Here is a 14,236-nt window from a genome sequence, read left to right on the forward strand (position 1 = left end):
TCGAGCTAGGCCATGCTGTAGTCTATAATAGGCTACTTATGCACTTGTGAATAACTGACAGGATTGTGTATAGGTGTAAGTGATGAAGCAACAATTCCATCTAGTTAATTAGAAAGCAAAATAAAGCATTACTGGACTAAGAACACTGGTTTAACCTGGGTTTATCTTCAGTGTATTTGTTTTTTTCCAGGTTATCAGACCCTTCTTAGATACAGTCATCTTAGATAGGGCTCCCGAGTGGCACAGCGGTCTAAAGCACTCCATCTCAGTGCAAGAGGTGTCACGACAGTCCCTGGTTTGAATCCAGGCTGTATCACATCCGGCCGTGATTGGGAGTCCCATAAGGCGGCGCACAATTGGCCCAGCGTTGTCTGGGCTTGGCCGGTCTAGGCCGTCATTCTAAATAAGAATTTGTTCGTAACTGACTTGCATAGTTAAATAAAAAGGTTAGATCTACACAGTCCACTTAGATCCAAGTGCCTGCCAAGGAGGCAGGGGCTAGGGGTTAATTTGGGATGAGGCATAATTGTTAAAGTATTGAGCCTTGACATGTATTCTGAGCTTTTGGGAATTTGGTACTCACATTGGGGCAAGCGTCCTCTCCTTTTTGTCCCACCAGGAAATGAAGCAACTCGCCCTTCTGAAGCAGGAAGTCCGCTGTGAGTTGGACACCATGTGACTTGGTCATGGCCAATACACTGCGACCGCCAGCCGCCCCACAAGCTGTGATCCTGTTTTGGAAATACACATAAACAAAAAGGCATGACTTTGGTATTACTACTTTGTATGAACCAGCTGTGCATAAGGCATTATAAATGCATTTATCACATTTGCTTTAACTTAAAGGTCTGATATGTAGCTTTGTGGGCGACCCGACCAAATTCTATGTGAGTTAAATATTTGTCATCCTCATTGAAAGCAAAACTGATAAGCCGTAGATCCATTTAATGTGCACTATTTCTATGCTTCCAGTCCTTATGTTTCAGTTTTGTGTCTTTAATATTAAAAAGCCAACTCGGCTCCTTCATTCATTGAATCAGATTCAAAGCCCACTGATATTGCAAACTACTTTAACGACTTTTTCATTGGCAAGATAAGCAAACTCAGGGATGACATGCTAGCAACAAACGCTGACACTACACATCCAAGTATATCGGACCAAATTATGAAAGACAAGAATTGTACTTTTGAATTCTGTAAAGTCAGTGTAGAAGAGGTGAAAAAATTATTGTTGTCTATCAACAATGACAAGCCACCGGGGTCTGATAATCTAGATGGAAAATTACTGAGGATAATAGCAGATCATATTGCCACTCCTATTTGCCACATCTTCAATATAAGCCTACTAGAGAGAGTGTGCCCTCAGGCCTGGAGGGAAGCTAAAGTCGTTCCGCTACCGAAGAATAGTAAAGAGCCCCTTACTGGCTCAAATAGCCGACCAATCAGCCAGTTACCAACCCTTAGTAAACTTCTGGAAAAAATTGTGTTTGACTAGATACAATGCTATTTCACAGTAAACAAATGGACAACAGAATTCCAGAACGCTTATAGGGAAGGACACTCAACAAGCACAGCACTTACACAAATGACTGATGATTGGCTGAGAGAAATTGATGATACAATTATTGTGGGGGCTGTCTTTTTAGACTTCAGTGCAGCTGTTGATATTATTGATCATTGTCTGCTGCTGGAAAAACGTATGTGTTATGGCTTTACACCCCCCTGATATAATGTGGATAAAGAGTTACTTGTCTAACAGAACACAGAGGGTGTTCTTTAATGGAAGCCTATCAAATATAATCCAGTTAGAATCAGTAATTCCCCAGGGTAGCTGTTTAGGCCCCTTGCTTTTTTAAATGTTTACTAATGACATGCCACTGACTTTGAGTAAAGCCAGAGTTTCTCTGTCTGCGGATGACTCAACACGATACACGTCAGCTACTACAGCGACTGAAATGACTGCAACACTCAACACAGAGCTGCAGTTAGTTTCAGAGTGGGTGGCAAGGAATAAGTTAGCCCTACATATTTCTAAAACTAAAAGCATTGTATTTGGAACAAAACACTCACTAAAACCTAAACCTCAACTAAATCTTGAAATATATAATGTGGAAATTGAGCAAGTTGAGATGACTAAACTGCTTGGAGTACCACTAGATTGTAAACTGTCATGGTCAAAACATATTGATGCAGTAGTAGCTAAAATGTAGTAGCTAAAATGGGGTGAAGTCTGTTTATAATAAAGCGATGCTCTTCTTAACATCACTATCAACAAGGCAGGTCATACAGGCCCTAGTTTTGTCGCACCTTGACAAAGTAATGTGGTCAAGTGCCACAAAAAAGGACTTAGGAAAATTGCAATTGGCTCAGAACAGGGCAGCATGGATGGACCTTAGATGTACACAGAGAGCTAATATTAATAATATGCATGTCAATCTCTCCTGGTTCAAAGTGGAGGAGAGATTGACTTCATCACTACTTTTATTTATGAGAGGTATTGACATGTTGAATGCACCGAGCTGTCTGTCTAAACTACTGGCACACAGCTCGGGCACCCATGCATACCCCACAAGACATGCCACAAGAGGTCTTTTCACAGTCCCCAAGTCCAGAACAGTCTATGGGAGGCAATGCAGTACTACATAGAGCCATGACTACATGGAACTCTATTCCACATCAAGTAACTAACGCAAGCAGTAAAATTAGATTTAAAAACATTAAAAAACACCTGTGAAGCAACACAAACATTGGCACAGACACATGCATACACACACACACATACTAAATACATGTGAATATGTAGTGCATATGTTATCGTGTGTGTGTGTGTGTGTGTGTGTGTGTGTGTGTGTGTGTGTGTGTGTGTGTGTGTGTGTGTGTGTGTGTGTGTGAACAATTTGACACACACACACAAACACACACACACACACACACACAAACACACGATAACATATGCACTACATATTCACATGGATTTAGTATTGTAGATATGTGCTAGTGGTGGAGTAGGGGCCTGAGGGCACACAGTGTGTTGTGAAATCTGTGAATATATTGTAATGTTTTAAAATTGTGTAAACTGCCTTAATTTTGCTAGACCGCAGGAAGATCGGGGATCCATAATAAATACAAATACCAATACTTTCAATTTTGTACATCAGTTTCAAACAGTTGATCATACAATATTTTGGTTATTGAAAATATATTTAATAGCGGTTTAGATTGTACAATCATTCTCTACACTTAACATGGCTTGTTTTGTCACAAACGGCAATTATAAATTTTAGCACCCAGGTAATGGTGGATAGATTCCTACTGAATGCACCTTTAAGGCTTGTTATAGTAACAACATTTCAAATGCACAATGACTGTAAATACATTCATAAGGCGTTACACACAGGTGGTATAGTGCATTATAAGGCTTCTGAAACAGAGCACAATATCAAAACAACCATTGGCTGTCTTCACACAACACTCTTAGAAAGTAGTAGAACCATATAGGGTTTTTCAATTTGTCCCCATAGGGCACGTGTCAAGCTCATTCCACAGAGGGCTGAGTGTCTTTTCGCTCCTCTGTTATACTTGATTGATGAAATAAGGTAAGTAATTAGTAAAGATCTCCCATCACCTGGTTGTCTATGTCTTAATTGAAAGGAAAAAAACAAAAACCCTCAGACACTAGGCCCTCCATGGAATGAGTTCGGTACACCTGCCACAGGGGCAATTTTTTTTGGTGCTAAGTAGAACCCTTATGTAGGGTTCTTCATAGAAACCACAGTATATGGTTCTACCAAGAACAATTTGATCCTCTAAAAGGTTTTACCTGGAACCCTCAATGATGGGTTCTACTGAGAACCCTTTCATCTTTGGAAGGTTTTTCCTGGAACGCTCTATGAACGGTTCCACCAGCCTATTAGTCTTTAAAATTACATTATTTATGACAACGCATTTTTTTATTTATTTAACAAGGCAAGTCAGTTAAGAACAAATTCTTACAGTCGTGGCCAAAAGTTTTGAGAATGACACAAATATAAATTTTCACAAAGTCTGCTGCCTCAATTTGTATGATGGCAATTTGCATATACTCCAGAATGTTATGAAGAGTGATCAGATGAATTGCAATTCATTGCAAAGTCCCTCTTTGCCATGCAAATGAACTGAATCCCCAAAAAACATTTCCACTGCATTTCAGCCCTGCCACAAAAGGACCAGCTGACATCATGTCAGTGATTCTCTCGTTAGTTCTTAGGGATCAAATCCTGTTAACGGGATCGATTTGACAACATCCGGTGAAATGGCAGAGCGCCAAATTCAAATTAAATTACTATAAATATTAAACTTTCATGAAATCACACATGCAATACACCAAATTAAAGCTACACTTGTTGTTAATCCAGCCAACACGTCAGATTTCAAAAAGGCTTTACGGCGAAAGCAAACCATGCGATTATCTGAGGATAGCACCCCACTAAACAAACACATGACATTCATATTTCAACCCGCCGGGCGCGACACAAAACTCAGAAATAACGATATAACTCATGCCTTACCTTTGAAGATCTTCTTTTGCTGGCACTCCAAAATGTCCCATAAACACCACAAACGGTCCTTTTGTTTGATAAATTCCGTCGTTATATATCCAAAATGTCCATTTATTTGGCGCGTTTGATCCAGAAAAACACCGGTTCCAACTCGCGCAACATGACTACAAAATATCTAGTAAGTTACCTGTAAACTTGTTCCAAACATTTCAAACAACTTTCCCAATACAACTTTTGGTATTTTTTAATGTAAATAATCAATACAATTTAAGACGGGATAAACTGTGTTCAATACCGGAGGAAAACAAAGTGGAGCGTGCTTTCAGGTCATGCGCCTCTAACAAACAGTACACTTCACTCGACCCTTGTTCTGAACTGCCCTACTTCTTCATTTCTCAAAGGAAAAACATCAACAAATTTCTAAAGACTGTTGACATCTAGTGGACGCGATAGGAACTGCAAGCAAGTGCCTTAGAAATCCAGATCCCCATAGAAACCTTATTGAATAGACAGTGACCTCAAATGTATTTTTTCCTGGATGGTTTGTCCTCTGGGTTTCGCCTGCCAAATAAGTTCTGTTATACTCACAGACATCATTCAAACTGTTTTAGAAACTGCAGAGTGTTTTCCATCCAAATCTACTAATAATATGCATATCCTAGCTTCTGGGCCTGAGTAGCAGGCAGTTTACTTTGGGCACGCTTTTCATCCGGACGTGAAAATACCGCCTCCTAGCCTTAAGAAGCACAGGCGTGAGTGTTGATGAGGACAAGGCTGGAGATCACTCTGTCATGCTGATTGAGTTCGAATAACAGACTGGAAGCTTCAAAAGGAGGGTGGTGCTTGGAATAATTGTTCTTCCTCTGTCAAACATGGTTACCTGCAAGGACTTCCGGCGCCGAAAAGAGATGGCTGCCTCGCTTCGTGTTCCTTGGAAAATATGCAGTATTTTGTTTTTTTACGTGTTATTTCTTACATCGGTACCCCGGGTAATCTTAGGTTTCATTACATACAGTCGGGAGGAACTACTGAACATACGATTAACGTCAACTCATCATCGTTCCTACCAGGAATATGACTTTCCCGAAACGGATCCAGTGTTTTGCCTTCCACACAATACAATGGATCTGATCCCAGCCGGCGACCCTGTGCGACGCCGAAAAAGGGGAAAACGTGGCGGTCTCGTGGTCAGGCTTCGGAGACGGGCACATCGCGCTCCACTCCCTAGCATACTACTCGCCAATGTCCAGTCTCTTGACAATAAGGTTGATGAAATCCGAGCACGGGTAGCATTCCAGAGAGACATCAGGGATTGCAACGTGCTCTGCTTCACGGAAACATGGCTAACTCAAGGGACGCTAACGGAGTCGGTGCAGCCAGCTGGTTTCTTCATGCATCGCGCCGACAGAAACAAACATCTTTCCGGTAAGAAGAGGGGCGGGGGGGTATGCCTTATGATTAACGAGAAGTGGTGTGATCATCATAACAACACACAAGAACTCAAGTCGTTCTGTTCACCTGATCTAGAACTCCTCACAATCAAATGTCGACCGCATTATCTACCAAGGGAATTCTCGTCAATCATAATCACAGCCGTATACATTCCCCCCCAAGCAGACACATCGATGGCCCTGAACGAACTTTATCTGACTCTTTGTAAACTGGAAACCACACACCCTGAGGCTGCATTCATCGTAGCTGGGGATTTTAACAAGGCTAATCTAAAAACAAAACTCCCTAAATTCTATCAGCATATCGATTGTGCTACCAGGGCTGGAAAAACACTAGACCATTGTTATACTAATTTCCGCGACGCTTATAAGGCCCTCCCCCGCCCCCCTTTCGGAAAAGCTGACCACGACTCCATTTTGTTGATTCCAGCCTACAAACAAAAACTCAAACAACAAGCTCCCGCGCTCAGGTCTGTTCAACGCTGGTCCGACCAATCTGAATCCACGCTTCAAGACTGCTTCGATCACGCGGATTGGAATATGTTCCGCATCGCGTCCAACAACAATATTGACGAATATGCTGATTCGGTGAGCGAGTTCATTAGGAAGTGCATTGACGATGTCGTACCCACAGCAACGACAAAAACATTCCCAAACCAGAAACCGTGGATTGACGGCAGCATTCGCGTGAAACTGAAAGCGCGAACCACTGCTTTTAACCAGGGCAAGGTGACCGGAAGCATGACCGAATACAAACAGTGTAGCTATTCTCTCCGCAAGGCAATCAAACAGGCTAAGTCTCAGTACAGAGACAAAATCGAGTCGAAATTCAACAGCTCAGACACAAGAGGTATGTGGCAGGGTCTACAGTCAATCACGGATTACAAAAAGAAAACCAGCCCCGTCGAGGACCAGGATGTCTTGCTCCCAGACAGGCTAAACAACTTTTTTGCCCGCTTTGAGGACAATACAGTGCCACTGACACGGCCCCCTACCAAAACCTGCGGGCTCTCCTTCACTGCAGCCGAGGTGAGTAAAACATTTAAACGTGTTAACCCTCGCAAGGCTGCAGGCCCAGACGGCATTCCCAGCCGCGTCCTCAGAGCATGCGCAGACCAGCTGGCTGGTGTGTTTACGGACATATTCAATCAATCCTTATCCCAGTCTGCTGTTCCCACATGCTTCAAGAGGGCCACCATTGTTCCTGTTCCCAAGAAAGCTAAGGTAACTGAGCTAAACGACTACCGCCCCGTAGCACTCACTTCCGTCATCATGAAGTGCTTTGAGAGACTAGTCAAGGACCATATCACCTCCACCCTACCGGACACCCTAGACCCACTCCAATTTGCTTACCGACCCAATAGGTCCACAGACGACGCAATCGCAACCACACTGCACACTGCCCTAACCCATCTGGACAAGAGGAATACCCATGTGAGAATGCTGTTCATCGATTACAGCTCAGCATTTAACACCATAGTACCCTCCAAACTCGTCATCAAGCTCGAGACCCTGGGTCTCGACCCCGCCCTGTGCAACTGGGTCCTGGACTTCCTGACGGGCCGCCCCCAGGTGGTGAGGGTAGGTAACAACATCTCCACCCCGCTGATCCTCAACACTGGGGCCCCACAAGGGTGCGTTCTGAGCCCTCTCCTGTACTCCCTGTTCACCCACGACTGCGTGGCCATGCACGCCTCCAACTCAATCATCAAGTTTGCGGATGACACTACAGTGGTAGGCTTGATCACCAACAACGACGAGACGGCCTACAGGGAGGAGGTGAGGGCCCTCGGAGTGTGGTGTCAGGAAAATAACCTCATACTCAACGTCAACAAAACAAAGGAGATGATTGTGGACTTCAGGAAACAGCAGAGGGAGCACCCCCCTATCCACATCGACGGGTCAGTAGTGGAGAAGGTGGAAAGTTTTAAGTTCCTCGGTGTACACATCACGGACAAACTGAACTGGTCCACCCACACAGACAGCGTTGTGAAGAAGGCGCAGCAGCGCCTCTTCAACCTCAGGAGGCTGAAGAAATTCGGCTTGTCACCAAAAGCACTCACAAACTTCTACAGATGCACAATCGAGAGCATCCTGTCGGGCTGTATCACCGCCTGGTACGGCAACTGCTCCGCCCACAACCGTAAGGCTCTCCAGAGGGTAGTGAGGTCTGCAGAACGCATCACCAGGGGCAAACTACCTGCCCTCCAGGACACCTACACCACCCGATGTCACAGGAAGGCCATAAAGATCATCAAGGACAACAACCACCCAAGCCACTGCCTGTTCACCCCGCTATCATCCAGAAGGCGAGGTCAGTACAGGTGCATCAAAGCAGGGACCGAGAGACTGAAAAACAGCTTCTATCTCAAGGCCATCAGACTGTTAAACAGCCACCACTAACATTTAGCGGCCGCTGCCAACATACTGACCCAACTCCAGCCACTTTAAAAATGGGAATTGATGGAAATTATGTAAAAATGTACCACTAGCCACTTTAAGCAATGCCACTTAATACAATGTTTACATACCCTACATTACCCATCTCATATGTATATATACTGTACTCTATATCATCTACTGCATCTTGCCATCTTTATGCAATACATGTACCACTAGCCACTTTAAACTATGCCACTTATGTTTACATACCCTACAGTACTCATCTCATATGTATATACCGTACTCTATACCATCTACTGCATCTGCCATGCCGTTCTGTACCACCACTCATTCATATATCTTTATGTACATATTCTTTATCCCTTTACACTTGTGTGTGTGTGTAAGGTAGTAGTGTGGAATTGTTAGGTTAGATTACTGTTGGTTATTACTGCATTGTCGGAACTAGAAGCACAAGCATTTCGCTACACTCGCATTAACATCTGCTAACCATGTGTATGTGACTAATAAAATTTGATTTGATTTGATTTGATTTGATTTGGAAACACGTGCCGTCATCATTGCTTTGCACAAAAAGGGCTTGAAAGACAAGGATATTGCTGCCAGTAAGATTGCACCTAAATCAACCATTTATCGGATCATCAAGAACTTCAAGTTGAGCGTTTCAATTGTTGTGAAGAAGGCTTCAGGGCACCCAAGAAAGTCCAGCAAGCGCCAGGACCATCTCCTAAAGGTGATTCAGCTGTGGGATCGGGGCACAACCAGTACAGAGCTTGCTCAGGAATGGCAGCAGGCAGGTGTGAGTGCATCTGTATGCACAGTGAGGCAAAGACTTTTGGAGGATGGCCTGGTGTCAAGAAAGGCAGCAAAGAAGCCACTTCTCTCCAGAAGAAACATCAGGGACAGACTGATATTCTGTAAACGGTACAGGGATTGGACTGCTGAGGACTGGGGTAAAGTCATTTTCTCTGAGGAATCCCCTTTCCGATTGTTTGGGGCATCCGGAAAAAAAGCTTGTCCGGAGAAGACAAGGTGAGCGCTACCATCAGTCTTGTGTCATGCCAACAGTAAAGCATCCTGAGACCATTCATGTGTGGGGTTGCTTCTCAGCCAAGGGAATGGGCTCACTCACAATTTTGCCTAAGAACACAGTCATGAATAAAGAATGCTACCAACACATCCTCCGAGAGCAACTTGTCCCGAAATCCAGGAACAGTTTGGTGACAAACCATGCGTTTTCCAGCATGATGGAGCACTTTGCCATAAGGCAAAAGTGATAACTAAGTGGCTTGGGGAACAAAACATCGATATTTTGGGTCCATGGCCAGGAAACTCCTCAGACCTTAATCCCATTGAGAACTTGTGGTCAATCCTCAAGAGGCGGGTGGACAAACAAAAACCTACAAATTCTGACAAACTGCAAGCATTGATTATGCAAGAATGGGCTGCCATCAGTCAGGATGTGGCCCAGAAGTTAATTGACAGCATGCCATGGCGGATTGCAGAGGTCTTGAAAAAGAAGGGTCAACACTGCAAATATTGACTCTTTGCATCAACTTCATGTAATTGTCAATAAAATACTTTGACACTTATGAAATGCTTGTAATTATACTTCAGTATTCCATAGTAACATCTGACAAAAATATCTAAAAACACTGAAGCAGCAAACTTTGTGGAAATTAATATTTGTGTCATTCTCAAAACTTTTTGGCAATGACTGTATTTTCAATGATGGCCTTGTTCAGGGGCAGAACGGCAGATTTTTACGTTGTCAGCTCGGGGATTCGATCTTGCAACCTTTCGGTTACTAGTCCAACGCTCTAACCGCTAGGCTACATGTCATCCCATTACATACAGTAACAGTCAAAAGTTTAGACACACCTAATCATTTAAGTGTTTTTCTTTATTTTGACTATTTTCTACATTGTAGAATAATAGTGAAGACATCAAAACTATGAAATAACATATATGGAATCATGTAGTAACCAAAAAAGTGTTAAACAAATTCTTCAAAGTAGCCAGCCTTTGCCTTGATGACAGCTTTGCACACTCTTGGCATTCTCAAAAACAGCTTCACCTGGAATGCTTTTCCAAAAGTCTTGAAGAAGTTCCCACATATGCTGAGCACTTGCTGGCTGCTTTTCCATCACTCTGCGATCCAACTCATCCCAAACCATCTCAATTGGGTTGAGGTCGGGTGATTGTAGAGGCCAGGTCATCTGATGCAGCATTCCATCACTCTCCTTCTTGGTCAAAGAGCCCTTACACAGCCTGGAAGTGTGTTGGGTCATTGTCCTGTAGAAAAACAAATGCTAGTCCCACTAAGCGCAAACCAGATGGGATGGCATATCGCGGCATAATTCTGTGCTAGCCATGCTGGTTAAGTGTGCATTGAATTCAAAATAAATCACAGACAGTGTCACCAGCAAAGCACCTCCACACCATCACATCTCCTCCTCCATGCTTCACGGTGGGAACCACACATGCGGAGATCATCTGCATCTAACAAAGAAAAGGCGGTGTGGACCAAAAATCGCCAATTTGGTCTCATCAGACCAAAGAACAGATTTTCATTCGGTCTAATGTCCATTGCTTGTGTTTCTTAGCCCAAGCAAGTCTCTTCTTATTATTGGTGTCCTTTTAGAAGTGGTTTCTTTGCAACAATTCGACCATGAAGGCCTGATTCTCGCAGTCTCCTCTGAACAGTTGCTGTTAAGATGTGTCTGTTGCTTGAACTCTGTGAAGCATTTATTTGGGCTGCAATTTCTGAGGCTGGTAACTCAAATGAACTTATCCTCTGCAGCAGAGGTAACTCTGATTCTTCCTTTCCTGTGTCCGTCCTCATGAGAGCGAGTTTCATAATTGCGTTTGATGGTTTTTGTGACTGCACTTCAAGAAACTTTCAAAGTTCTTGAAATTTTCCGTATTGACTGACCTTCATGTCTTCAAGTTCTTGAAATTTTCCGTATTGACTGACCTTCATGTCTTCAAGTAATGATGGACTGTCGATTCTCTTTTCTTATTTGAGCTCTTCTTGCCATAATATGGACTTAGTCTTTTACCAAATAAGGCTATCTTCTGTATACCACCCCTACCTTGTCACAACACAACTGATTAGAAGGCCAGCATCCCGGAATCGCCTATTCACTGTTGACTTTGAGACTGATGTTTTGCTGGAACTATTTCATGAAGCTGCCAGTTGAGGACTTGTGAGGCATCTGTTTCTCAAACTAGACACTAATGTACTTGTCCTCTTGCTCAGTTGTTCACCGGGGCCTCCCACTCCTCTTTCAATTCTGGTTAGAGTCAGTTTGCGCTGTTCTGTGACGTGAGTACTACACAGCATTGAACGAGATCTTCAGTTTCTTGGAAATTTCTCGCATGGAATAGCCTTTATTTCTCAGAACAAGAATAGACTGACGAGTTTTAGAAAAACGTTATTTGTTTCTGGCCATTTTGAGCCTGTAATCGAACGCACATATGCTGATGTTCCAGATACTCAACTAGTCTAAAGATGGACAGTTTTATTGCTTCTTTAATCAGGACAACAGTTTTCAGCTGTGCTAACATAATTGCAAAAGGGTTTTCTAATGATCAATTAGCCTTTTAAAATTATAAACTTGGATTAGCTAACACAACGTGGCATTGGAACACAGGAGTGATGGTTGCTGATAATGGGACTTTGTACGCCTATGTAGATATTCAATAAAACATAATCCGTTTCCAGCTACAATAGTCATTGACAACATTAACAATGTATACACTGTATTTCTGATCAATTTCATGTTATTTTATTGGACAAAAAAACCAAGGATATTTCTATCTGACCCCAAACTTTTGAACCATACTGTATATTTACACAATGTATTATTATTAAGAATGACATTTTAAAGGCTAATAAGGCTGGTGGAACCATTCATAGACGGTTCTAGGAAGAACCTTTAGATTCAATAATTCTTGGTAGAACCCTTCATAGAGGGTTCTAGGTAGAACCACATACAGGGGTTTCTATGAAGAACCCTACATAGAGGGTTCTAGGTATAACCCTCTGCAAAGACACTCAGCATGTTACACCTATCATGACAGGAATGCAATTTAGACCATGGATATTCAGCCTATGTGTTACACCTACCATGAAAGGAAGCCAGCTACAACTATTGAGATTCAGCCTATGTTGTCTTACTCGATAATTATAAAAGGAAGGCAATTGAGCCTATTTAGATGCAGCTGTTGTCTTACCTGTAGATGCCAGTCTCCGGTACCCTCCAGATTTGGATGCCTTTGAATGGGCTTCTGGTTGCCACATTAACATTGACATTGCTGTTCCGATAGGAGCTGGTACACTGGGTTGGGGTGGGCCCCTCTGAACCAACTGCCCCACAAGTGTGAAAGGCCCATTTCGTTGCTGTAAAACACATTGTTACACATTAATTAACATTTGCGTATGCACACGTACACACAGATGAACACATTATGCGCACACACACTGTTGAAACTCATCACATATATGTTTTATTTCACTTCAACGAGCCCCTCCAATGCTCAATACTATCACATCATCAAACCCCAACACACTGAAAAGGCAGAAATAATTATGCGTCCTGCTTGTCTGAGTCCTGATCTTTCATGGCATTAATGAAATAAGCATCTTCATCATGTTTCACTGCAGTAAGAAATTCCAATGCTATTGTCACTGTCCAAAGAAAACCTTCAAACTATACCTTCAACTTTTTGGTCAATTTTTTTTTTGACATGATTTTTACTCTCGTCTGAGTGTGCCAGAGCACAGAATAATTGATGAATTCATGAACGCGCAACACCCGTGGAATATGGCCGGTGTCATTAAACATCTGCAAAAAAACGTACAGTGGCTTTCGAAAGTATTCACTTCCCTTGGCATTTTTCCTATTTTGTTGCCTTACAACCTGGAATTAAAATATATATTTTTTTTGGGGGGGGGGGTTGTATCATTTGATTTACACAATATGAGTACCACTTTGAAGATGCAAATGTTTTTATTTATTGTGAAACAAGCAAGAAATACAAAAATACAGAACTTGAGCATTCATAACTATTCACCCCCCCAAAGTCAATACTTTGTAGAACCACGTTTTGCAGGAATTACAGCCGCAAGTCTCTTGGGGTATGTCTCTATTAGTTTGGCACATCTAGCCACTGGGATTTTTGCCCATTTTTCAAGGCAAAACTGCTCCAGCTCCTTCAAGTTGGTTTGGTTCCGCTGGTGTACAGCAATCCTTAAGTCATACCATAGATTCTCAATTGGGTTGATGTCTGGGCTTTGTCTAGGCCATTCCAACACCTTTAAATGTTGCCCCATAAACCACTCGAGTGTTGCTTTAGCACTATGCTTAGGGTCATTGTCCTGCTGGAACAGTCTGTCCCAGTCTCAAATCTCTGGAAGACTGAAACAGGTTCCCCCAAGAATTTCCCTGTATTTAGCGCCATCCATCATTCCTTCAATTCTGACCAGTTTCCCAGTCCCTGCCGATGAAAAACATTCCCTCAGCATGATGCTGCCACCACCATGCTTCACTGTGGGGATGGTATTCTCGGGGTGATGAGAGGTGTTGGGTTTGCACCAGACATAGCGTTTATCTTGATGGCCAAAAAGCTACATTTTAGTCCCAATTTGACCAGAGTACCTTCTCTCACTTTAAGCAATGGCTTTTGTCTGGCCACTCTTCCGTAAAGCCCAGCTCTGTGGAGTGTACGGCTTGAACTGGTCCTATGGACAGATACTCCAATCTCCACTTTGGAGCTTTGCAGCTCCTTCAGGGTTATCTTTGGTCTTGTTGTTGTCTCTCTGATTAATGCCCTCCTTCC

At 42.9% G+C, this 14,236-nt stretch overlaps 1 protein-coding gene across 1 annotated transcript in view; it reads right to left on the reverse strand.

Moving 5' to 3' along the window:
• LOC139530510 (ALK tyrosine kinase receptor-like) overlaps positions 1 to 14,236 on the reverse strand; it is a 745,539-nt gene that overhangs the window by 71,206 nt on the left and 660,097 nt on the right. The window contains exons 12-13 of the mRNA XM_071327001.1: positions 12,632 to 12,797; positions 584 to 731 (exon numbers count right to left, since the gene is read on the reverse strand). Of these exons, the coding sequence (XP_071183102.1) occupies positions 584 to 731; positions 12,632 to 12,797 (314 nt within the window). The remainder of the gene's footprint in view (positions 1 to 583; positions 732 to 12,631; positions 12,798 to 14,236) is intronic.

Source organism: Salvelinus alpinus, chromosome 9 (assembly GCF_045679555.1).
Source record: "Salvelinus alpinus chromosome 9, SLU_Salpinus.1, whole genome shotgun sequence".
In the NCBI taxonomy this organism is placed as follows: Eukaryota; Metazoa; Chordata; class Actinopteri; order Salmoniformes; family Salmonidae; genus Salvelinus; species Salvelinus alpinus.